The 27129-nt window shown below is 40.6% G+C and overlaps 1 protein-coding gene across 1 annotated transcript in view; it reads left to right on the plus strand.

Moving 5' to 3' along the window:
• Positions 1–27129, plus strand: part of SLCO5A1 (solute carrier organic anion transporter family member 5A1) — a 107604-nt gene that overhangs the window by 43505 nt on the left and 36970 nt on the right. The window contains 2 exon segments of the mRNA XM_074985738.1: positions 14791–14923; positions 22144–22367. Of these exon segments, the coding sequence (XP_074841839.1) occupies positions 14791–14923; positions 22144–22367 (357 nt within the window).

The raw sequence follows: 27129 nt of genomic DNA on the forward strand, positions 1-27129 counted from the left end.
CTGATGGGAAAGAAATATTAATAGAAGAAATGTCTTCTGGAAAACGCAATCACATAATAGTCTTGCTGGTTAGTATATTCATAAGAATCGTGGTTTTGGTTTTACAGCTGACTATGTTTAGTGTGATTTTTTTTAAAGGTACATAAATTTAGAAAGAATCAATTTAAAAAAGAAACCCCCACTAGATGATCACTATGTTGCTTAGTGAGATCCAGATTCATGCCAAGTTTCAATGTTCAGCACTTTTTTAAATTCAGTGTTGTTATTTTAACACAAGCAGCCATAATGTTCACAGTGGAACAGGTGCCTGTGTTTAAAAGTTGAGTGAAAGAAAACAAAGGTCATAAATGGAACAGCTTTGTGCTCGCTTCCATGCAAAAGTTGCAATGATCTAATGAGTATTTTCTATTTTAGTTGTCTGCCTTATCAAGAGGGATTAAGGAAAGATGGCAATGTAATAATGCTATTAACCCATCTAGAGTACATTTAACAGTAGAATGGAGGCCTTTTACATAATAACCACAAGATACTTAAAGATGAACCGTAAAGGAAAACAATGTGGATATTTCCTCACATTTCTCCTTTTTGGATGCACAATGATACCAATAAACGTTTCAGTTACACATTTTTTCCTGTTTGCCATTTATATTAAAAAATCTGGTACTGAATACCATGGAAGTCTCTCAGGTGAAAGCTGGGCTTTAGAGTCCTGATCTAAAGCTTGTTGAAGCAAATGAAAAGACTCCCACTGACTTCACTTAAGAACAGCCATACTGGGTTAGACCATAGGTCCATCAAGCACAGTATCCTGCCTTCTGACAGTGGCCAATGCCAGGTGCCCCAGAGGGAAAGAACAGAACAGGTCATCATCAATTGATCAATTCCTTGTCGCCCATTTGAAGCCTCTTGCAAACAGAGGCAAAGCTAAGGACACCCTCCATGCCCATCCTGGCTAATAACCATTAATGGACCTATCCCCCAGGAATTTATCTAGTTCTTTTTTAAACTCTACTATAGTCTTGGTCTTCACAACCTTCTCTGGCAAGAAGTTCCACAGGTTAGCTGTGCATTGTGTGAAAAAATATTTCCCATTGTTTGTTTTAAATCTGCTGCCTATTAATTTCATTTGGTGAACCCTGATTCTTGAGTTGTGAGAGAGAGTAAATACCAATTCCTTATTTATTTTCACTACACCAGTCGTAATTTTATATACCTCTATCATATTCCCCCTTAATCATCTTTTTTCTAAGCTAAAAAGTCCCAGTCTTATTAATCTCTCCTCGTATGACAGATGTTCCATACCCTTAATAATTTTTGTTGTCCTTTTCTGACCCTTTTCCAATTCCAATATATCTTTTTTGAGATGGGGCGACCACATAAGTATACAGTACTCCAGATGGGGACATACCATGGATTTATATAAAGGTAATATGACATTTTTTGTCTTATTATCTATTCCTTTCGTAATGATTCCCAACATTTTGTTAGCTTTTTAACTGCTGCTGTAGATTGAGTTGATGTTTTCAGAGAACTATCCACAATGACTCCAAGATCTCTTTCTTGAGTGCTAACAGCTAAGTCAGACCCCGTTATTTTATATGTATAGCTGTGATTCCATTTTTCCAAAGTGCATTACTTTGCATTTATTAACATTGAATTTCATCTGCCATTTTGTTGCCCAGTCACCCAGTTTATTAAGATCGTGTTGTAGCTCTTCACAGTCTGCTTGGGACTTAACTATTTGGAGTAGTTTTGTGTCATCTGCAGATTTTGCTACCTCAGTGTTTATCCCTTTTTCCAGATAATTTACAAATATGTTGAATAGGACTCATCCTAGTACAGACCCTGGGGCACACCACTATTTACCTTTCTCCATTCTGAAACAAACCATTTAGTCCTACCCTTTGTTTCTGATCTTTTAACCAGTTACCAATCCAAGAGAGGACCTTCCCTCTTATCCCGACAGTTAACTTTGCTTAAGAGCCTTTGGTGAGGGACCTTGTCAAAGGCTTTCTGAAAATCTAAGTATACTACATCCATGGGATCCCCCTTGTCCACATGCTTGTTGACCCTTTCAAAAATTTTTAATCGATTGGTGAGGCATGACTTCCCTTTACAAAAACCATGTTGACTCTTCCCCAACAAATTATGTTCATCAATGTGTCTGACAATTCTGTTCTTTACTAGAGTTTCAACCACTTTGCCCTGTACTGAAATCAGATTGACTGGCCTGTAGTTGGAGCCCTTTTTAAAGATTGGCATCACATTAGCTATCCTCCAGTCATCTGGAACAGAAGCTGATTTAAATGACAGGTTACAAACTACAGTTAGTAGTTCTGCAATTTCACTTTTGAGTTCCTTCAGAACTCTTGGGTGAATACCATCTGGTTTTGGTGACTTATTACTGTTTAGTTTATCAGTTTGTTCCAAAACCTCTTCTAATGACACCTCAATCTGAGACAGTTCATCAGATTTGTTATCTGAAAAGAATTGCTCAGGTTTGGGAATGCCCTTCACATCCTCTGCCATGAAGACTGATGCAAATAAATAAGTTAGTTTCTATGCAATGGTCTTATCATCCTTGAGTGTTCCTTTAGCTTCATCCAGTGGCCTTACTGGTTGTTTATCAGGCTTTGTGCTTCTGATTACTTAAAAAATTGCTATTACTTTTTGACTCTCTGTCTAGGGGTTCTTCAAATTCTTTTTTTGACCTTTCTACCTATACTTTTACACTTCACCTGGAAGAGTTTATGTTTCTTGCTATTTTCCTCACTAGGATTTAACTTCCATTTTTTAAAGGGTGCCTTTTTGTCTCTCACTGCCTCTTTTACTTTATTGTTTATCCACAGTGGCACTTCTTTGGTTCTCTTAATACGTTTCCTAAATTGGAGTGCGTATTTAATATGAGCCTCTATTATGGTATCTTTAACAAGTTTGTATGCAGCTTGCAGGGATTTCACTTTAGAATCATAGAATCATAGAATACTAGGACTGGAAGGGACCTCAAGAGGCCATCGAGTCCAGCCCCCTACCATCATGGCAGGACCAAGTACTGTCTAAACCATCCCTGACAGACATCTATCTAACCTGTTCTTAAATATCTCCAGCAATGGAGATTCCACAACCTCCTTTGGCAATTTATTCCAGTGTTTCACCACCCTGACAGTTAGGAACTTTTTCCTAATGTCCAACCTAAACCTCCCTTGCTGCAGTTTAAGTCCATTGTCTCTTGTTCTGTCCTCAGAGGCCAAGAAGAACAAGTTTTCTCCTTCCTCCTTGTGACACCCTTTAGATACTTGAAAACAGCTAGCATGTCCCCCATACATCTTCTCTTTTCCAAACTAAACAAGCCCAGTTCTTTCAGCCTTTCTTCATAGGTCACAGTGTCTAGACCTTTAATCATTCTTGTTGCTCTTTTCTGGACCTGCTCTAATTTTTCCACATCTTTCTTGAACTGCAGTGCCCAGAACTGGACACAATACTCCAGCTGAGGCCTAACCAGCACAGAGTAGAGCAAAAGAATGACTTCATGTGTCTTGTTCACAACACACCTGTTAATGCAGCCCAGAATCATGTTTGCTTTTTTTGCAACAGCATCACACTGTTGACTCATATTTAGCTTGTGGTCCACTATAACCCCTAGATCCCTTTCTGCTGTAGTCATTCCTAGACAGTCTCTTCCCATTTTGTATGTGTGACACTGATTGTTCCTTCCCAAGTGGAGCACTTTGCATTTGTCTTTATTTAACTTCATCCTGTTTACCTCGGTCCATTTCTCCAATTTGTCCAGATCATTTTGAATTATGACTCTGTCTTCCAAAGCAGTTGCAACCCCTCTCAGCTTGGTATCATCTGCAAACTTAATAAGTATACTTTCCATGCCAATATCTAAATCATTGATGAAGATATTGAACAGAACTGGGATATGAAAAAACTAGTCTACTCAGCCTCTCAAAGGGTCCCCCTCAAGGATTGAGCTCACAGCCTTAGGTTTACGAAGCTAATACTCTAACCACTGAACTACACCTTCCCCTTACTGTCATCTGGATCTGGAAGGGACCTCAGGAGGTCATCTAGTCCAGTTCCCTGCCCTCTTAGCAGGACCAAGCACCAACCCTATTAATCGCCGTTTAACTAACTTCCTCATCTTTGTGTAATCCCCCTTTCTGAAATTAAATACTACGCTTGATTCTGGCTCAGTCTGTTTAAGGCATTATTGTATTACAACAGCACCTAAGACTCCAAGGCATAGACCAGGCCCAGGCATCACAGGCACAAAACAAAGATAGTTACTGCCCCTGCGTTAAGTCGAAGTGAAGATACAGAAGATAAATATAGCTAGACAGCCAGTGAGTACCAGGGACCAATGAAGCAATACTGCTCTGTATGAGAAGTTGTTTGGTTTTGTTAACACCTGTTTAACTCCAAAGACACAAATTAAATTCAGGAGATTCAACCTTGTAGCCCCACTAGTTAAAGTTTGAGAAGTCATAGCAAACATCTGAGTCCCAAGACATCCTCCGGGTAGTGGGACAGCAGTCTTCCACATGGTCTCTCATGGCTTCTGATTTCTCTTCAGCACAGTACCTTGGTTTATTCTCCTCATGCTCCTTAGTAAATTCCTGTGAGAAAGTGGGCATGTTCTTAAAGATTTATCTGAACACTCTATATGTCTTTGTTTCCCCTATGTATTACTGAAGTGTCTAGATAGATGGTGAGATAAGGCTATACCATCTTTGCAGAGACCCCTAGGGGGCAAGTGTGACTGCTGACTGGATGCCTGAGTACCATGGGTAGCTGGTGCCTGGAAGAGATGGAGGTTCAGGGAGGGCCACCCTGAGGAACAGGAAGGGGTCACCCCATTTAGCAGGGGCACAAAGGGACAGTGCACCTCCCGAATGTTACCACGTGTTTTGGCAGGGCATGATTATGCCACTGACACCCATCATAACCAGCTCCTCTGGTCTCCCCTAGCCAAGGCACAGTGTTGGGGTTACTGCCCTCTTGCAGAGCAATACAGGCACTGATTTGCTTTACCTGTGGGAAGATACAGTTATAGGGCACAGCACCCAAGAAATGAACCACCCAAATAAACCTGTCTCTCTCTATGCCAAAGATTTGCAAAAAGAGGGCTTATCAGGTCAGTCCCTGTTATCAATAAAAAGAAGATATACACAGTGGTAGCCCTCTCCAGGTAATAATTACTTACACTGCGCTTTACTATGAACAAAAAATATTTTATTAAGCAAAAACAGTAGGATATAAGTGGCTGTAAGTAAACCAGAGAGATCAAAGTGAGTTACTAAATTAAAATGAAAACACATAGTTCTAGTCCACTAATCTAGTTATATGTAAGCTCTTGCCCTAAACTGTTGTTCTTACATTCAGTGAAAGCTTCAAACTGGAAATGATTTTGTTCGGACTTGGGTGTCCTGTTTTTTGACAGCTTCCCAATTCTTAAAAAAGAATTTTTCCAGGTTGGGAAACCTTTGTTCTTTAACCCCAACCCCATCAAATGGAAAAACTCTAGATCAAAATGGCTTTCAGTGCCAGGTAGTCAGATGTCTTTCTACCACCAAGCACCTCTTAGACTTATAGGTCAAACTAATAAATTAAAACAAAATAATAAACTAATAAATAAACAGACTAATAAATGATTTTGTTAATCTTTAAAGTGCTACATAACTCCTTTTTTTGTTTGTTAGGACAAACAAGACTGTTTACAAGTTGTTAACATGGCCACCCAATCATTAGGGTTGATTACCTAGTCATTTTTATTGGGGGAACGTCAGTAATGACCTTCATTAGCACGTTTAAAATTATAAACAGACAAGTCTTTGAGGGGTAGCCACGTTAGTTTGTTTCAGCAAAAACAACAAGGAGTCCGGTGGCACTTTAAAGACTAACAAATGTGTTAGGGTTTTATGGCATAAGCTTTCCTGAGATACAACTCACTTTCTCAGATATCGAAGGGAAAAAAATAGGGATAAACAGACATACACTCCATGTTTCTAACTTCACATACAAGAGTGATACATGTACAAAAATACAGTTTCAGCAGATTATAGTGTTAAAAATGCTAGGTCACAAGAGGTATTATGTCCAAAGCATCTCTGAGTTATGCATATTTATATTAATAAGCCAATTTTCATAAAGCATGGGGGGGGGTCACGTGTCACCGATGCTGGGCACAGACAATGGCTGACACTCTGTATCCTGGCATGTAATGGCCAGGGATTGTCCTCTGCAAGAATCAGCTGGAGGTGTGGGAGACCAAAGTGGGAGGTGGAGGTGTGGTGACCGGTTTGCTCATGAAAGAGACTCAGGCTAGGGATACACCGTAACCCTAGGTTGAAATAAGTTACGCAATTTTTTTCATGTAAATCGCACAGGTTATTTCAGGGCATTTATTTCAAACCTGGTGCAGGCTACACTGCACCGGAGTTCGAAATAATTACTTATTTTGAACTTCTTTCTAATCCTTGTATGACAAGAGTTACCAGGAACAAAATACTATGCTTGAACTAGCCCTGCTATTTGGAGTGCTGTGTTTGGCTGCATGGTTTCTATTTCAAGATGCAAATGTATCCCGAAAAAGAAAGCATAGTGTAGCCTTAGCCGAAGGGTCTGGGCCGAGAAGGAATTTGCTGTAACTTTCTGCTTTCTGTGCTAGCAAGATCTGTTCTGTGTTCCAGACGACTAATAAAGCCTTTAGTTTTATCTTGCTTAATGTTGACTGCGAAGTTGGGGTGCATAGCTCCTTTGGGGGCCTTGGCAGGCTTCCCCAGGTGTCCCATTCAGGTGGACTCACTGCAGGGAGCCCACAGTATTCAACAGGAGTGCTGATCGCTTTGAGACACTGGAGCCAAGAAGGCTTGTCCAGGTGAATGTGCGCCCAATGGGGAGTCACTTTGCAGGAAGGTCCTATCTGATTGCAGTTGAGTTGGGGAGATTGCCAAATGTTGGCCATTGCTTTCATCTGTTCATTCAGGATGAATAAATTAAGTGTCTGATTAAAAACTCCATGTAAACACTAGGGGTAGATTATGTTGGGGCAACCACCCCTCTGGTTGTTTCAAAGTCCTGATTGGATTCTGAGGAAGGAGAGACATCCCAAAGGCAATGAAATAAGGCAGTTTTTTTCTGTCCTTGGTTTTGTTCAGCTTTAGTATATTCTGGATGCACGGGCAGAACCAGCAACAGAGTACCTTGTTTTATAAACCCAGTCTTAACATTGTGCACATATGTATTGATTCTTATGGGACTATGGATGGTCATATAACTTTTTACAGTAATTATGTATCTTTGTGGATCAGCGAGACAAAGAGGGCTTGTCTACACTAGCTCCCTGCTTCGAAGGGAGCATGGTAAGTAGGGTGGCAGGAGATTATTAATGAAGTGCTGCTCTGCTCTTCATTAAGCTAATTCTCCCCCGCGGCAACTTTGAAGTGTTAAACTTCAAAGTGCTGGCTTTTGTGTAGCTGTGGCTGTGCCAGTACTTCAAAATGCCTGGGCAACTTTGAAGTCCTTTTACTCCTCAAAATTTTGTTCTTATATCCGGTGTTGAGGAATAAAGGGACTTCGAAGTTGCCCAGGCACTTTGAAGTACCGGTGGGTTAGCTGCAGCTACACGCGAGCAGGCACTTTGAAGTTTTACACTTCAGAGTTGCCACAGGGGAGAATTAGCTTAAGGAATCGCTGCATATGCAGCGCAGCACTTCCTTAATAGTCTCCCAACACCCTAATTACCATGCTCCTTTCGAAGTAGAGGGGTAGTGTAAACACAGCCAGAAAGTCACAGTGCGGTGGCAGTATTTTAGAGCACCCACTTCTAGATAAGTGATCTATTTTTTTATGTTAGGTTGGAGTGATTCTTCTGTCCTCTGTGGCATCATGATCATTTTCATAAGAACCAGTTAGTGCTGTGAAGTATGACCTCAGTCAGAAAATAAGCCGTAGAAGCAGTTTAGAAATAATAGTTCTTTAAAACAGAGGTAGGATGCCATTCTGATCCAAATGATGAATTCCCTAGTAATGAATTAGGAAGAGAAAATACAATATGCAGTATTTTTCATGTGGCATCAGCCAGTCCTTGGACATCTTGCATATAAGAATTAATATTCAGCATTTTTTAATAGCATGGTAATGCTGAAACATTCATAATGAGTCCTTTAATTTGTGCAGTAAGCATGTAAAACTCACTATGCTGTGCTTGCCTGAGAACTCCTGTCTTAATCCATCTTGTGCTAAGTAGTAGAAATATTTTCTAAACAAAGATCAAGGATCTCTGCTGCAGTACTTCAGTTGCTCCATTTATTACTTGGAATGGGATGTCTGGTTTGAGATCCCTTTTAAGTCAGCATAATGCTGATATATTTTGAAAGGAAATGATTTAAAGATTTTAACTGTACATTGTTATCTGATTTGTAACAATGCTCACAGCATTGGTTCTTCCTGAGGGCATAACTGAATCTGAAAAGAAAAAAAAAAGTTATAAACAAATAGAAATGTTTGGTGCGTGCGTACAGAGAAAAGGAAAAAAAGCGACATGAATAGCCTGGCGGTTAAGGCTCTGAGCTTGTGAATCTGCAGTGGGACTTGCAAGTAAGCTTACTCACATGTGTGAGTGTGTGGAGGATTTACAGTTGCCAACTTTCTAACCGCACAAAACCGAATACCTTTTTCCCCAAGGTCCTGCGCTTTCTCTGAAGTCCTATCCCCACTTGCTCTATTCTCCCCTCCCTCTGTCACTTCCTCTCCCTTACCCAAACTCACTTTCTCCTGGTTGGGCAGGGGCCTAGGGTATGGAAGGGGGTGATGGCTCCGGCTGGGAGTACAGGCACTGGGGTAGGACCAAGGATGAGGGGGGTTGAGTGAATGACAGAGCTCAGGACTGGAGCAGTGGATTGTGTGTGTATGTGGGGGTGGGGGGTGGAATTTGGGTGTGTGCAGTCACTTCAGGCTGCGAGGGGTTGGAGTGTGGGGCAACGGGGTGAGGGCTTGACTGACATTGCTGGCTCCAAGTAGGACTAGAAACAAGTGGTTCAGGATGTGGGAGATGATTGTGGAATGGGACAGGGTGAGAGGGGTGTGCAGGCTCTGGCTGAAGGTGGGGGCTGGGGCTAGAGATGAGGTGTTTAGATTGCAAGAGGGAGCTGAGGACTGGGGCAGAGGGTTGGTGGATGAGTGGGGGTGTGTGGAGTGCAGGCTCTGGGAGGGAATTTGGGTGCAGAAGGGAACTCCAGCCTGGGGGTTGGAGCAGGGTTCTGTCAGTGCTTACTGTGGCTCCCAGAAAGTGACTGATAGAACCCTGTGGTCCCTAGGTGCATGGGTGGCCAGGGAGACTTCGCATACTGTTCTCACACCCACAGGTGTCACCCCTGCAGCTCCCATTGGTGTTGGTTCCCTGTCAATAGGGGCAGCTGAGTTGGTACTCGGTGGTGCCTGCCAGCACCACCAGGGTCCCTTTTTGACTAGGCGCCTGGTAAATCCTAGTAGGCTGGTCCCTAAGAGAGAAAAAATAAAATAGCTTATATTCTATGGGATTCATGCTCCTCTCTTCCTGTAAGGCCAGATGGGAACACAATGAGCTGTAGGCTGGAGAGCCCAGGAGAGCATGAACATAGCCTCTGATACATGCTGCATCCCATTTGTGAGCCACTCTGCCCACGTCCTCTGGAGTCTGCTCTCCATAAACGTGAGAAAATGGGAAAGGATCAGGGTCTGGAAGCTGCTGCTCTACCTAAAGTGCTTCTCTTGTCAACTCTGCTCTGAGTTTAATTAAAATCTGCATCACCCTTTGGGAGTGGATGTTGCATAACCATGTTCATTGTAAGAGCATCTGGGTATAGGTTCCCCTGTGGATAAATGATGGAAAATATCTGTCATCTGGTGTAATCATAGTAAAGAAAAATTATCTTCAGAAGTATTTTATGATCCCAAGAGGCCATACTCTCTGGCCACGGTGGTAAAGCAGTATAGGCCATGGGGAACTTCATCACAGGCACGAAAATTAAGTTTTAACAAGGGGCTCTTATGAGTCCTTGAGTCATCCTTCCAGCATATTATTATCCCAGTCACATGAATGGAGTGACCAGTGTCTACAGCTTGCTGTTTTAAAGGGAACAACATCTGCATCCCCATATCTGTCATGGCTGAAAAATGTCAGACAAGACCATATTTCCTAAGACAGTGCAATTTGCACATTCTTTCTTTAGTTAGACTTCGTAGTGCTGTGCAAATGATCAAGACTTGGAGGCAACTGGTGATGTCATTACTCGGATTATAGTCTTGTTGGTAATATTATTATCTACTTTCTTTTCATACAGGGATAGTCTATCTGTTATTCAGGATGGGAAATCTGTGAGGAGCATATATATTTCATTTTTTGCATTGGTTTCCTGATAAAAATAGGTTTTTCAAAAATTATTTATTTTTATCTAAAATAAAGACATCACTCCACTTGGATAAAGAAACCTCCCCAGTCCAAGGCTATGCATCATTGCTACCCTCTCTGCTATGGCTGGCTGGCTGTGAGATTGCAGTAAATGGCCATCGTGGCTCCTTCTAGTTTGACATTGAAATAGATGATTTTTCACTGCAACACATTCTTTAGAGATTCGCCTTTAGAACTGGTCAGAAAAATTCATGTGGGAATTTTCTGATTTCTCCAAATCAAAGTATTTTGCTAAGAGGGTTCCATTTCAACAGCGTAGGGCCAGGGTTATGGCAGCTTTCCTGCCTAGTTCCTTGGCAGTCCTCTTACCCGACTGCCTCGGAGGCTGGGACCTCCGGGCTCCCAGAGTCTGCTGTACTGGGGCAACTCACCAGGCAGACTGCCTGAGAGGTGAGGTTCCATTTCCTTTCATGGAGAATTTCAAGAGTTTATGATTTTTGTTCCGAATCAAAAGGTGCAAGAGCCCTGCAGTAGACAATTATGGAATAACCTGCCTACTAGGCAGATTCCTTCCTCATCTTCATCAGTTCATAGCTAGCTTATATCCTGAAGCATGAAGGCTTATCTCTTTTCTAAAAGGCACATGCTTTTTGATGGATCCTGACGGTAAAATATAGTTAGAGGAGCTTGGATGGTAAACAGGATACATTTGAAATTTTAGGCAGGATTCCCGTCTCTAATGCAATGTTGGGTACAGTGTTATTTTTATCTCTGCTATACAGTGTTTCTGCATATGATTAAACCTTCTTCAGAATTTCTAAGCATACATAATACAACTGCTGAGTAGTGTTGCTGCACTTCAGTGATGGAACTGGGGCTGGGTAAATGCTGCAAAAAGAATTTCCTTAAATACCTCACGCTTGAATATTAAAATGAGCTTACTTTGGTTATTCTAGCTCTCCTTTTGTGTTTGATTCCTGAACACTTTTGACGTGCAATGTTTGCTCCCATAAACTGTCCTAATATGTATTTCAATGTGAGCATTTATGGAAATGGAATTTGAAATGTACAGGTTGAACCTCTCTGATCCGAAACTCCCGTCTGACAAACTCCGCAATCCGGTATGATTTTAGTTAGCCAGACTACCACTTATGGTGTGGCCAAGTTTCCCGTGGTCCCATAAAGTTTGTTTCTAGCCACCAGTCCTGGCTCTCAGTCTTCTGTGCTGTTATTTTGCTGTAATTTACCCTTAAATGTCTTCTAAGATCCCAGTAAGCAGTGGAAATGTTGGTAATGGGCTAGAAAACATTGACCCCTCATCACCCTGCAAATTCTCTCATCTGGCACTTGTCAGGTCCTGAGGGTGCCGAATGAGAGAGCTTCAGACTGTACTCACTTGAAAGTGTCTGTGTATTGATGTAGTCAGGAAAGAGAAACAATCTAATCTAGTTTATCAGTTTGTTGTCCCACCACCATGATATTGAGTGCCCTTGTACACAACAGAGCCAAGTGCTATATCTAACAAGTTGCAACTAAACAACACAGCTCAAATTATTTAAGAGAATTGTTTGCAGTCAATCTAGAAGTGGGGAAAAGTTGAAGAATTACAAATAAGGAATAAATTGTAAGAAACTACTGTATTGTTGCAGAAAACCAGGATCTAATAATTGCATAATTTATTCAGAGTGAATTGTTTGGCTCTGGTTAATATATACTGAATGGGGCAGATTCTGGCCCTTCTGCAGTTACTCTGTTGACCTAAATGGTGATACAAATTCTGTTCTGGGTTATGATCTAAGTAAGAGAGATTAAATAAGTGAGTATAACAGTTGGAAGGAAGGAAGAGAAGGGAGAAAAGAATTAATAGATTTGTTGACGATGAAGATTGAGGCCTGCCCTTTGTCTCTCACTTTCCTGAGCATTAATGGAAAGACCATTAATGGAAAAAGTGTTCACCAGGTAAGAAAAAGCCTGATAGACCAATGAGATAACATGGGTGGTGTAGAATGAAGTCTTATGGTAACTGTTATATATTTATTTATTCATTCATTCAAAGATCAAACAAATGTGCTGTGTGTCTGGAAGACATTACTGAGTATTTAGAGCAAGATGAAGTATTTAGCAGCATGAAGAACACTGCATGTTTTTAAAGTGCTGAAACAGTGTAGAGAGATTAAAAGCCTTATGGGCATGTCATGATTTCTTTGTGAGATTCAAAGCATTACGTAGTCTAAATTGAACGTAACAAATTTGGTGAAGTATAATTATTTTTAATTAGTGTTCCATAAATAGGTAAAGACATTCTGTTTAAAGAGAAGAAGTTAAGAACCCCAGGAAGTTTATTCATCAATTTGCAGTGTAAAAGCATTTCTGTCTTCTGTATAGACAGTACACTTAACCCTCGTTAAACGAGTACTTTATTTACGAGTACTCGCTTAAATGAGGGACACATATACGTCCCTTAGTTCACTCAATGAGTGAAATCCTCCCACTAATACGAATGTAACCTCCTCCCCACCGCTCCAACCCCCCATAATCTGACCCCTCCCACCAGACCTGCATCCCCAAACCAGAGCAGCCAGACCCCCCGCTGGACCCACGGCCCCAAACTGCAGCAGCCATACCTCCTCCCCCGGCCCCGTGACCCCAAACCATGGAAGCCAGACCCCCTTGCAGGCCCCGCAGCCAAATCTCCCGCCGCCTGTATCCCTCTGTGGCCCCTCAACCTGACCCCCCCCACCGGCCCCACAGCCCCAACCCGTGGCAGCCTGAACCCCCCCGCATACCCTTCCCCATGGACCAAACCCACCACCAGCTTTTAACCCTCCCACCCACTCATGGCCCCAAACTGCCCCCAGCCTTTAACCCTAACCCTAACCCTCTCCAACCCAAGGTTCACTTACCTTTCAAAAACAGCGCTACCTGCTGCCCTCCTTCCCTGAATTTGGAGCACTAGGAACCAGTCAGAGACATTTGCATGTATTTTAGTGGTAATTTAGTGTCTCTCTTATGAGTTTTTGCCTACGAGCAGAAAGTTGGGAACCAATTGTGCTCATATAGCGAGGGATGAGTGTACTTAGCTAGACGGCTAAATTCTGTAATTGAACCCATAATGAGGATCTCAGCTAATCAGCTTCTTTTTCTCACAAGAATGTGCTTGTTCATCACTCATGTCTTTCAAAATGTAGGATGAAAACAAGCAAGGTAGTTGGATTTAAATAGGCATATTCAGTAACCTTTTTGTACTTTTCATGCTGTGAGATGTTACTTGAGTTTGAGGTTCTCTGGGTGAACAGGTGATATGCTGTGTGAGTAAGCAGTTGAGTTCAGACATGTTCATTGTAGAAGAAGCTGGTAGCTTAGACTGTGGGTAACGCTGCCTAACACTTTTCATTGTAAGAAAGTGTTTTTAGTTGCATGATACGTTGCTAAACTTTAACTGTTTGGATTAAAACTTTCCAGGTCTTGTGCCTGCTTTGGAATTCATTTTTCTGGACAGTTTCAGCATTCAGACTGTTCAGGATATGAGTCACGGTTCCCATGGAAAGTAGTTTGTGATCTTGTAAGAAGGGTTATATCATAATGTGTTTGTGTAGAAAGGCCAGAGAAAGGTTGTGTGGGCAAGTTTAATTCTGATATTTCAACATTTTTGGGTGTTTGACTTTGTAATCTTAATATTTTTATTATAATTTTAAGTTAAAGTATAATTCTGATTATCTGATTCTAGATTGCCTTATATTTTATATTTTATATTTATTTGGTCACAATTGGTTCTGGTTTTGTACTGATATTTTTGTAAAATTTTAATACAAAGGAAATAAAAATACTAGAAACATGTTAAAAATTATTTAGAAATCAAATACAGTATCTGAAATACACTATGCAACCATCCACCGTCTGAAAGAAATAAGAAACAAACAACTGTTAGGGGTAATTTAGATGGCCCTTGGTCCTGCCATAAGTGCAGAGACTGGACTTGAGGACCTTTTGAGGTCCCCTCCAATTCTGTGATTTCCAAAGCATTCACACACTTCCCTTATCTGTCGTCTTCTGTGCCCAGGAGATAAATCCTACCCCTTGAAAATTATAAAGGCTGCTCTTTTGCAGGCTTTTGGGTGCCAAAACTCCCCTGCTTAAGAAGCATGTAACCTATACATTAGATCTCAGTGGCTATCTTCTCCTAAGCCCAAGGAAGCTTGTAACCTGTTGTGGCCTGATTCTGGGATTTAGACAACCTAAGAGGCAGGCAGGTGCCTAAATCCTGGAGTGAAACAACCTCCCAATTCCTGTTCTGCAGCACATTTTTTAAATATAAAGAGTTATTGAAAAACATGTTTATTATAATGCATGACTGAGCATCATAATATATATTTTTTCTCTTTGTATTTTCTCAGCCATCATGTATGTAATGGGAGCACTTGGTCCTGCAGCAGGATATTTACTAGGAGGAGTTCTAATCGGTTTTTATGTTGATCCTAAAACGACTGTTTATATTGACCAGAGTGACCCTCGATTCATTGGCAACTGGTAAGAATCAACTCTTTTTCAAAACTGCCCTAAGAGTTATCAGGAGTCTAGATAACTGGGGAAGCATGAGTGATCTAGACTGCCTGTTGAAATATTTAGAAAGGAAGCCAGGAGTGAGAAGATATTGGATCGCTGTAGGATTCAGTAGCACAGACCTGACAGGCAGGAAATGTTTGTTGTTCATAGACCCAAGCACATACTATCCAATGGATACAATGACATGTTTTTTTCCACTACTACAGGTCTCCTTCTGACTGGCGCATTGCATTTGGTACAGGAAAGATGAGATGAAACACCAGTATTATGCAGATCTAGAAGTATGAGGTCACTGCTCCCACCCCACGGCAGGCTCACGGGGCTATCTGCAGCAGTACTCTGCTCAGGGAAAAAGTAGTAGGATTACATCAAAGCATAAGAAACCCTTGTATATTGGGCAGACCTGTGTGGAATAGGTATATTTGTACTAGGAAATCATGTTGAGTAATTTATGAGGGGTTTATTAATTATACATTTAAAACAGAGATAAAACATTCTCCAACCACTAAGTACATTACTATTGCACCTTTCTACTCTTGTATCTCAGGTGGCTGAGGACATGTCTATGCTAGAGCTGGAAAGGTATAAATTCCAACTCAAGAGACATACTTGTGCTAGCTCCACTTGAGCTGAGGCACTAAAAATAGAAGTGCAGCAGCAGCAGCAGCAAGAGCAGCTAGTTGTTCCGAATACAGAGTGGACTGTGCTAGGGGTAACTAGCTCCTCCTGCTGCTCCTCCCACTGTGACTACACTCAGTCTTTGGCAAGCTAGTTCGAACCAAGTTAGTGGAGGGATGTCTCCGGAAGCTGGAATTTATACCTTTTAGCTCTAGTATTGACACACTCTTTAGCTTGTGGCAGTCAGGACTCACAGAGCTAAAGATACACATCACTAAAGCCATTCACTGTCTTGTACATAAGTTGGCCTGCTGGAAATGGTTCCATAGGATTTGTAGTGTGAATCAGCCTCAGGAAGTCAAGGCAGATGCTGAGTGCATTTGTAAGTTGTTGATCCATTAGCTGAGGTGAGTACTTATTTGCTGCTGAGGTGTAACAGTCATTATGGGTCTGGGATACCTCTGGGCATGTAATGACTTGGTGGACATGTAAGATCTGCATGGTGATGCCTCCTAGAGCAGTCAGGTCCTGAGGAGAATGCACTTTGGTTGACCTACCCAATGCAGCTCATAAGTTTGACCTAAAATTGCCATGAAGGACTCAAAAAAGCGGTCTTTGAAGATTTCACAGTCCATTATCTCACTGGGGAGTGTACATTTTGCATCTGCCACTGCTCTCCTAGCTGGTTCAGTTCACTAGATACCACTGAATCCTTGAATCATTATATTCATTCATATAAGTTAGAGTTGAAGTGGCAGGCATGTGTTTCACGGTTGCCAGATCCTTGATACAACTCCTCCCTGATGCTCAACTTCAACTTGGAGGTAAGGTGGAACATTCCTTGTGACCCAGACCAAAGCCTCAGCCAATGGATAAGCAACTTACAAATGTCCTCAGCATCTGCCTTTGACTTCCTGAGGCTGATTCACACTATAAATCCTATGGAACGATTTCCAATAGGCCAACCAAGTACAAACTTCCGTACGAGCTGGTTAATACTTTCAAATGACTGCAGCCGTATCTTGGCTGTTTATACACCTAGTCCCAATGATCCCTTGCTCCACAAATTAGTCTTGAACATACTCCTTCTCTAGAATGGACTGAAGCCTGTAGAACATCCATTCAGGTTATTTTGCTTTGTTATTTTGAATCCCATGAAACAGTGTTCAAGAGAATGATGTTTAAATGTCTGTTTGACTGAATTCTCTGTGTAGTAGACTGGAAATCCTTACCCCAGCCTGCTGTGTCAGTCATTTATCGTGTGACTTTGGACTTAACCAGTTTGTCTTAACTATCTACTTCTCTCGCAGAGGTTTTCTCAGGGTTAATTTTGTGTTGAAAAAGTGCTTTGATGTCATTGCACTAAATGCGCAACTGTAAGTGCAAAATATTTTAATTCTTAGTAATTTCCTGGGGCATTTTGAAGCTTATTTCACTAGAGACATGCCAGAAATGATAACCGGCCTCAGATTAGTACTTGTCAAATGATTTTCTGGGCATCCGTATGAGTATCTCTGATAATTTTCTAAATCTCTGTTACTTGTAATTAGTGTCGTGGCATCACATATCCACATTAGCCTATCCGTATTATAAAATCTTGTTTCTGAGCTGAGTGGAGACTTACTCTGTCTGCCCATCAGTGCATATTTTTAGAGATGTTTCTAGATTAGTTTTTCTGTTTTCTGTATTCCGTTATCTCTTTGTTGAGAGGTATCCTGCTTCCAACTATAGAAAGGAAAGTCGTTTTTCTTATTAATGTTGCCTTCCATGCCTGTTGCACTAGAACATTGTTAATTTCTGTTCTCCTTTTTTCTATGAGTTGCTTTTTCATTTCCTAATTCTTTTCTGAAATTTCACTAGAACATTTTGGTTTCCATTAGGAGGATCTGTCAGAATCACTTGTCTCTGGAGAAGAGGGAGTTTTTTCAGAGGGAAATAATTTAAGAGGCTGTCATTCATCCATCCATTTTACCTGCAGAAATGAGGATATTTTGTTATGTCTTTTGTGTTACCATTTTGATGTTAAAAGGAACTGACGTATAGAGCAAGTAGTATATCTTATCAACATGTATGCTCAAGCCATCCACTAGTGGGAGCGGGGCTTAATGGCTTAAAATACTTAATTATGAGAGTTTCATTCAAGTCACTTTTTGAAAGCAGGAACAATAGACCAAACATATAATTGTAGAATGTAACTTACTAGCAAAACTGGTTGTTCTTCAATCCATAGAACGGACACAGCATTGGTAGCAGCGGTGAAATGTCTTCCGTATCACTTCACCAATGTACCTGAATGCTCATCTGGCATCACTTTGAGCAAGAATGTGTTTCCTTTTACGTGCCCATTCATTATTTGGTTGATCTGATGAGACCGCCAAAACATGAGCCATTTAGTGACATTGGTAATGGTGAAATTGGACTGGGATCACCAAAAAGCCATTAGGGCTACATCTACACGTGCACGCTACATCGAAATAGCTTATTTCGATGTAGCGACATCAAAATAGTCTAATTCGATGAATAACGTCTACATGTCCTCCAGGGCTGGCAACGTCGACGTTCAACTTCGACGTTGGGCAGCACCGCATCGAAATAGGCGCTGTGAGGGAACGTCTACACGCCAAAGTAGCACACATCGAAATAAGGGTGCCAGGAACAGCTGCAGACAGGGTCACAGGGCAGACTCAACAGCAAGCCACTCCCTTAAAGGGCCCCTCCCAGACACAGTTGCACTAAACAACACAAGATCCACAGAGCCGACAACTGGTTGCAGACCCTGTGCGTGTAGCATGGATCCCCAGCTGCGGCAGCAGCAGCCAGAAGCCCTGGGCTAAGGGCTGCTGCACACGATGACCATAGAGCCCCGCAGGGGCTGGAGAGAGAGCGTCTCTCAACCCCTCAGCTGATGGCCGCCATGGCGGACCCCGCTATTTCGATGTTGCGGGACGCAGATCGTCTACACGTGCCCTACTTCGACGTTCAACTTCGAAGTAGGGTGCTATTCCCATCCCCTCATGGGGTTAGCGACTTCGACGTCTCGCCACCTAACGTCGAAGTTGGCGCCGCTACTTCGAAGTAGTGTGCACATGTAGACACGGCCTAGGTGACAACTACTGATTGAAGCCAGATTTGAATAAAAAATGCCTTAGAAGTAAAAGGCCAATCCTATGAGCTGCTTGTTCTCCCCACCTGCCTCAAACAAGATTTGCCTAACTCAGGATACAATCTTCAATATATAATAGTAGATGTCTCGGTTGCTTGTGGCATTGCATATTGAGGCTATGTCTATACTAGGCAAATTAAGTCAATCGTAGATACACAATTCTAGCTACAGCAGTTGCATAGCCAGAGTCAATCTACCTGTGCTTGGCTTACTTGACTGTCCCCACTGAACAAGGTTGACAGGAGAGTTTCTCCCATTGACCTCCCTTACTCTTTGCATCTCGCAAAGACTGAAGGGTTTGACTGCTATCGCTGAGAGGTCAATTCATGCATCCCTACTAGATGCGCAAAATCACACTCTGGAAGATCGACCCTACTCTGGAAGATCGACCCTAGTGTAGACTAGCCTAAATGTTTTTCACACATAAATACTGATTCAGGAATATTCCTATTCACAATCAGAGGCTAGCTGTTGAACTTTGACTTGGCTTCTCAAACTTTCAGATAAACTGTAGTAATATGCCTTCCAGTTTATCCACTGTAGAGAAACACTGTTCAATAAGTAACTGACAATTTACAATAGGAATCTGTAAAAGAACTTGTCCAGCTATCATTAACCAATTTTATAGTGTTTCTGATCTATTTGCTTTTTACCGAAATTTTGGTTTCAATAATAAATCTCTAAAATTTTGCCTATTTAAAAAAAAAGTGTGCCCTGTTATTTGGCCTCTGGTAATTTTGTTTTGCAATCCAGCCCAGCTCGTTAAATAGTTTTTGCAGTATTCGTAAACAATTGTCATAAATACTGATCCTGATTATTTTGTCTGTCTCTGAGCAATGTGTGTTTGCATCTTGATTGTGAACAACTAATATCAACAGAGGTTTTAAAAACTGGCTTTAGTGGTGCAGAATCATCTTCTTGTTCCCTTAATGCATTCTTTAGTTCCAGAGCAAGGAGATCCAAAAATGAAGCCATTTGTCCCATAATATCTATTTTATGTGGGTCCAGAAATTCTCCACCAGTGTCATTTGGGCAGGTTTTATTTGATTTCATCTAAAAATGTTAAGTACGTTGCAGTCCTTGATTCAGAGGTTTGATTTTCCCCCACCCTGCAAAGTAGCAATATAGTTTAAGATGAGATTGAAGTTTAACAGTCATATTTGGGACCTGCAGCCTCAACTATCTGAAGTAACATACTGTCTCTAATTTCAATTCTTTGCTTGAATTAAAGCTGTTAAATGCCTAAATTCACTTGTCACAGAAAAGTGTGGAAAATGAATAATCAAAATAATGATTATGGCAGTATACAGTAACTTTAACTGTAGGAAGCAAGTGTTGGTGTCTGTGGGTTCTCCTTATTATTGAAAAGAAAATCCCTTCTTCCTTACTTCCAAACATATATTATGCAGAAATGCAATTATGTTTTGACATTATGAGGTCAAATAAATCCAGGAAGAGTCTGTCTGAGTACAACTAGTATTCAGTCTCTTCGTCTGAATTTCAGTTTGCTCAGACCGTTGGATTCTGGATTGTTTTAATGCATCCTTCTCGACTGCTTTGACTATATTGTAAAAGTTTAAATCAAGTAATTGTACCCCGGCTTTAAGCATTTAAACTTATTTTATATTCAGTGATTCTAATGACCCTATATGCCTGGTTTTATCTGCTGGAAATGATACATCCATTATAGACTACTCTAGATTGTTATATTTATAGACCAGTTAGCATGCGGTATAAATTGGCAAAGGAGGTGGCTGTGCAGCTGTAGGAGGTACATTAACCAGCAAATGAGTAGAAGTATCTTTCTGTAATTCTTTTGAAAATGTTTGTTTAATTTTGAGTATGGTTTGATCTTGTAATGCTGCCTTTCATTGTCTGTTTGACACAAGAAGTTGAAAGAAAGTTCCCCGATGCTGTCTGGTTTTCCTAGCTTCCATTCCTTTTGCTTTGGTACTTGTTCAGATGCCTTTTCAGGTGTCCCCCATTTCTTTACCCTTTAAAACACTAAAAAGGCCTCTGTCCCCTATGTTCTAATTAATATGCATGTCACTTGCCTATTCATTCCTCATTGTTGATGCTGAAATTCCTTATCTCTTTTGTCTGTTGTGCAGTTCTTTGATGTCTGTCATGTAAGGAGACATAGTGTGCTGCGGTTATGATATATGACGCACTTGGTATCCTGCCATAACAGGCTCTTAAGATTTGTGTTTCAGCTATTGATACATGTCAGTAACCTGCCTCCTTTGCTGCTGGATACCAAGTGCATGGTTTGAAATTTTATTTCTCATCGTCTCCTGGATCATTCCTTGATTGATGTTTTGTGTTTTGATGGGTATGTTACACTACAGCTAGAACTAGGGTTTCCAGCATTGAGTAGGGAGATGCTGACTGTATCTTCTCCCTGTGGCAGGGGTCTAAAACCTGTGGCTCTTTCAGGACTTCTTTGTGGCTCCTGATGCTATAATTGAAAAGTAAAAAAAGAAAAAACACAAACAAAAACAAACAAAAAACCCCTCCTGATTATTTTTGATAAACAGCAAATCTCTAAAAGCCCAAAAATGAACAAGTCATATCTGAATAGCAAATTGTGTTATGTGATATGTGATCTCAAAATGTTGGATAACTCCACCTAGTGTCCTCCAGAGACAGGGAAGGTTGGGGAGTGAAAGTCAGGAAGACAGTGGTACAAACACACATGTAAAGTGTGAGGAAATAGAATATATGAAAAGTTTCTGGATGTCCTGCAGTAAATGTGTATGGCATTACAAATCATTGTGTGTGTGCTGCTCTTAAAATAGAGGTCACAGAAAGTATGGTTTGACGTTATTTATTAAGGACCATCTCATATTCACATGCATTGTGGCACTTGAGTTATTGAGGTTTTTTGCCAAATGGGAAATATAGTTCTTCTGGCTATTTTAGTTGTTGACCCCTGGCCTATGGGAAAGGGGATATCCAGCTGTGCATAAGGGGACCCTGGGCTTGGGCCTCCAAAAGTCCAGTCTAGCCCTTCATTTTTAAATCTGGCAAATACCCATAAATTTCAGTGGGACTTTGTCCAAGTTTGAGCTAATTAACTCTCAGTAAAGGCCTTCTCCTCAGTATTGTTAAAAGCAATAAACTCCAGAGAGTACACGAGGAACATTGTAGTCGTATCAATTGATGCTGTCTTGGTAAATGATTTTAAAATTAAACTAAATGTTGGTGTTGGTATAAAAAATGCTTCTTGTGGTTTCATTTTGCATTCAGTACCACAGAAAAAGCTTTGTTTTGGCTCCTCTATTCTGTTAATACTCGTAATGGCTTGCCAGCCATTCGCATGAAACACGGTTTTCTGTTTAGTTACACAAGGTTCTACATAATGCACTACCTCTCAATTGTTATTCGTATTTTCTCACTTTAGGTGGAGTGGCTTCCTCCTTTGTGCCTTTGCAATGCTCCTTGTCATAGTCCCAATGTTTACTTTCCCCAAAAAACTCCCACCTCGACATAAAAAGAAGAAGAAAAAGAAGATTAGCTCTGATGATATTTCAAGTGATGATGATGTCATGAAAGAGAAAACAAACAGCAAAAGACAAGTGGATAGTTCAGGTCCTGCTTCTATGGGGTTTGGAAAAAATGTTAAAGGTAAAGTGTATATATTTTTTTAAAGACTCACATGTATAATAGGGTTAGGATCATTTCCAGGGTTATATTCTGGACCTGCATGAATTTGATGGAGGCTGGAATTTGGCCATATTATACTTGCTGATATTAAAATGAGCTATAGATATTGATATAAGGGAAGTTTTAATAGATTGCCTGTTCTTCTAATTACAAAGTACGGTTACAATTGGCCTACCGAATGCTGAAAACACGGTAATATGAGTGCCTTTTCCTTTAATTATCACAGTGTGCTTAATACTTAGCTGCAGCAAAGTAACAGATTTGCTTCGTTAAACAAATGTCTTCTGTGCTGAGAAAAAATGTTTTTTCTATAGCTTTTCAGCTTGACTAAACTGTAGCTATCTACCTTAGCTATGTGATTTCCATTATCACAGTATCTGAGTGCCTCACAATCTTTAAGATAACTGTACTCATTGAAGTCACGTTAGTCTCATTGGAATAAAGTGCTCCTCTTGTTATTGTCTGTCAAAAATGTGAAAAAGAATTGTGGCCCATCATTTTTTCTTACATTGGGACAATCAGTTGTGGAATATTCCATTATTCCGTATAAATTTTCTGCCAGTTTCATGTTATGTTGCCCTGTGTCTATTTTCAGAGGGCTGTTTCTGTCAGGTTTTGAAATCAGGAAATAATAACAGTGCTGCTGAAAGAAGAGATCTACCAGTAATTATACTACATTTACATTTTATTCAGTAACACTATTACCGTGAAGTCTAAGCATTTTTGAAATGTAACCAGAAGAAAGGCAATTTGTCACTTTTTAAAAAAAATAAATGAGTTATTTTCGAGCTGAGGAAAGAGAGATTGATAGAATAGGCTTGAGTAAGGTATAATGTGAAATGATATAGGGCAAGATTTCTGCTGTAATTTAGTGAATTCATCTGGAGCTTTTACTTTTGCTGTTTGAATCTTGGGTATCTGTGACATACAGTTAAATGCTCTAAGTTCATGGAAGTTTTTTGATTAACACAATTGGTATCAGAAATGACTGTGAAAGACACAACCTACATGTTTAGTTTGCATTCGACTGAATTTTACAGTTGCTTTTATTGTTGTCGACAATCCTGAATTTTGATGATGTATTTATTAATAATACATTCTTTTAGCCATTTCCTGTAGCAGTTAGATAAGGAGTTAACGGCACCATGTAAGGAGTGTCTGCCCATATGCTCAATATACTTTTTTGCAAGGCATTTGCTTTCTCTTAGATGCAGTTATAGTAGTTGCAAGCTCTTTTAGTCTTTGTGGAAAATTAGTAAAACAGTGGAAAGTCAAAAGGGCCATGATTATGTTGTGTTCTGGTTGTCCTGGCAGCAAATTACTGTGTCAGAACCAGTTGTGCAGATCAAACAAGACACATATACACAGTCATGTTCTTTAGGACTTCCCTCTTTTTTGTTTTGTTTTGTTTTGTTTCAGTTTGAGGTAAATAGTGATGACACATTGGATTAAGAGGCAAATATTTGGGTGTAGTTACTTCTCTGGAGACTGCTAGCAACACAACCCTGGTGTCTTTTATTAGGTAAAGCCATTTTCACAAGTTGATGTAGCCAGCTGGATTTCTTTTTCAGGCACCAGGCAAGTGTCATTGGTAGAAGTAATTCTGAGCTCTCTGGTTAGGTCCAGAGTCTGTCATTAGCTACCAGGAGGTCTGAGAAATGTGAGCACAGTTCCTATTGAATGTCTTCCTCATCAGCATGATTTTGCCCAAGTCTCACATATCACACAATAATTTAAGATGGAAGCCTGTTTGTTTATGCAGGCAGCTGGCCACAATAAGGAAGAAAAGCAAATAATTTTTTATAGATCCTTTCAGTTAGTTACTCTGAAGAAATGAAACCTGACAATTTCATATTTCCTTCTGTTTCATGTACTCATCCTGACTACATATTATAATGGTAGATACTGTTTAGTGATCAATTAACTGAAAACATTAGTAACTCACTCCACTACTGGCTATGGTAATAAAAGTTTTCATTTCCACCACAGGAAAGATCCAGCATGTGGAACCATTAAGAATGTCATTGTATTTTGGATGTCAGCAAGATGTTGAATAAGTTGAGATCAATCAGTGAAGAGAGATTTGCTTTAAATCACAATGTCTTTTCAAATAGGGTGCAGCTCACTCAAGGACAGCAGGTGTGAATGAACAACAAGAAGTCCTGTGGCACCTTACAGACTAACAGATATTTTGGAGCATAAGCTTTGTAGGCAAAGACCTGCTTCATCATATGCATGAGTGGTGGGGGGCGGGGTGGTTTCAGAGGGGGTCTGAATGAGGAATTCATCACCATTTAAGCCCTGGAGGGGTTATGGTGAAGTTTAAGTGGGGTTTATGCAATGCAGAGATCCTTCCTCAAGCCTTTGAGTTAGGGTGATGAGGGAAAAGTAACACACTTACATAGGCCTGTCTCATTGCACTGAAGAAGCAACACCTAGTGGTTTCTTCTATCATGTCCTTTTAACCCAAATAAGTATCTTGGTTCCAGAAATCTGCAGTAAATCATTTTAAAAAGGAAAATAATAATATTTTTAAGTGTCTTAGAACAAAAGTATGGCCAGTAAGACTAGACTGAGTCACTAATCTCCATATTTAGGTGGACTTGCTCCCCTCAAGCTAGAGATTTTGCCAACCCATCTGTAATAATAATTAAATGCTTCTGCTGACGATAACAATGTTTTGCACAATCTGAAGACCTGAAATTTAGTGGATCTTATAACGATGGTGCATCTTAGGAGTGTGGAAATTTTGATCAATTTCTCTCTAAATATTTTGGTCCAATTCCAAGTGTTACTGTACTCAAAGTATTTTAGGCAGGGTCTCACTAGTGGAATCCATACACCCAATGTTAGCCCCTTAGGCTGCATATAAAATGCATTGGAAGAGATAGGCTCTGGGTAATGGGCTCCACAAAACCCAGCATGCTGAGAAAGGAGCAGCCTAAACCATCCAACAGCAGGGAACAGGGGAGAGGACCGTATCCTAAGCCTTTTAAATCTGATGAAGTTAAATGGTTAAGTCTGAGCGGCAGCAAGGTGACTATCTCCTCTTGGTCCATAGTCAGGAGCTTCCTTTCTGCTGAGGATAAGGGATTTGAGCATCATAGCTCTGAGGTGAGTGCTTTAATATGTGGACTGTGGTTGAGGGGGGTATCTCTTTCTGTTCCTCTTCTTGAGGCCACTGACAGTATGACTCTATAGAGCAGTGCTTAGGGCGCTCACCTCTGAAAGAAAGGCACTCTGACAATGCCTATTAGATTGGGCCCTGCAGGAAAGGCAGGCGGGGAAATCTGCTTTACACCAGGGGATTTAAGAGCCTCCGTAACTACACAGTAGCTGAGCTGTGGTTTTAAAAGTCTCAGTGGCACCTAAACAAGAGAATTAGGAGAATAAGTCCTTTTTGTGTATCAGAGCCCTTGCAAGCAAAAACAATAAAAACAAAACCTGTAAGGGGCAAACACATTTAAACTCTTGAGGTGAAGTCCAAGCCAGACTTAGGAGAAGGAAAAAAGAAATGGAGAAAGAACATTGTGTTTAATGTATGCAAGAAAAATAGACTGCTGTACAATGTAAGTATCTTGGGCAGAGCAGGCGTATAGTACAGAAATTAAGATTTGATCCCATAAGTGATGATAAATCATGAATACAAACAGATGGACTCACAATTTTTCTTTCTACTGTCTGGTTTGCCTAGTTTTTTAGCATGGTGCTGTGCCTGCATACCCTGGAGCAATTACCTGAGCTAAGTATACTGTGCAATTACATTAATTAACCTGCGGGTGGTACAGTATAGCAGATAAATATAGTACTGAGCTTAAACGTGCTACAAACACCTGTTACCTCAGTTAAATAAATTTATTTTATAATCTCTGCTTTTCTTTCTAAATGACATAATGGAAATGGGCCTGGATCCAGACAGTCCTGAACTGTGGGGTTTACACATCTCCTAGTCCTCTGTTTCATACCTTTCCCAGCTATATTTGCACAAGAGAATGGTAGTGTGCTGGTAGTCCATTATACATGAAGACATGAGCAAAGTGTCAGAATTGCCAGGTTAAATCTTGCTAGAGCCAGACTTGAGCCCAGCACATAGGGAAAGTTCTATGTCATTTTCTGTAGTGGGCAAATATTACTCACCAAAAGTGTGAAGACAAGGAGAAAACACACTACAGGCTCAGAGCCTAAGATCATCCATTAATATAGAAGATCTTCAGAGTTCAATGGACAACTGGACTGGGAACCACGAGATTTAAGTTCTTGATTTAGTTGGGGTTGGTCCTGTTTTTAGCAGGAGGTTGGACTCAGTGACCTCCTGAGGTGTCTTCCTACCCTATGGTTCTGGGATTTTTCTACCACTGACCTATTCTTGGGTGCACCAGTTCATCTCTCTGTGCTTCTGTCTCTATTCCCATCCTTGGCCTTTCTTGCCTTGAAGTGTTTACAATCTAAATAGACAAGGATTATGCCCTATAATATGTTTGTACAGTGCCTAATACAAGGAGGCCCAATCTAGAGTGGGACCTCTAGTTGTTATGGCAATGCAAATAAATAATAAAATTTACTCCAGACCTCTGTATATGGCAATATGGTTTATTAAGAGGTCTTCCTGCTCCCCAAGAGCACTAAGTCCTGTCTTGAAAAATCCTAATGAGAGCTAGATTAAATGATTGCATTGATATAAAATAGATAATGAAACGTGTCAAAGATATGGCTGTATAGCTGA

The sequence above is a fragment of the Carettochelys insculpta genome, chromosome 2, assembly GCF_033958435.1.
Source record: "Carettochelys insculpta isolate YL-2023 chromosome 2, ASM3395843v1, whole genome shotgun sequence".
Taxonomy (NCBI): Eukaryota; Metazoa; Chordata; order Testudines; family Carettochelyidae; genus Carettochelys; species Carettochelys insculpta.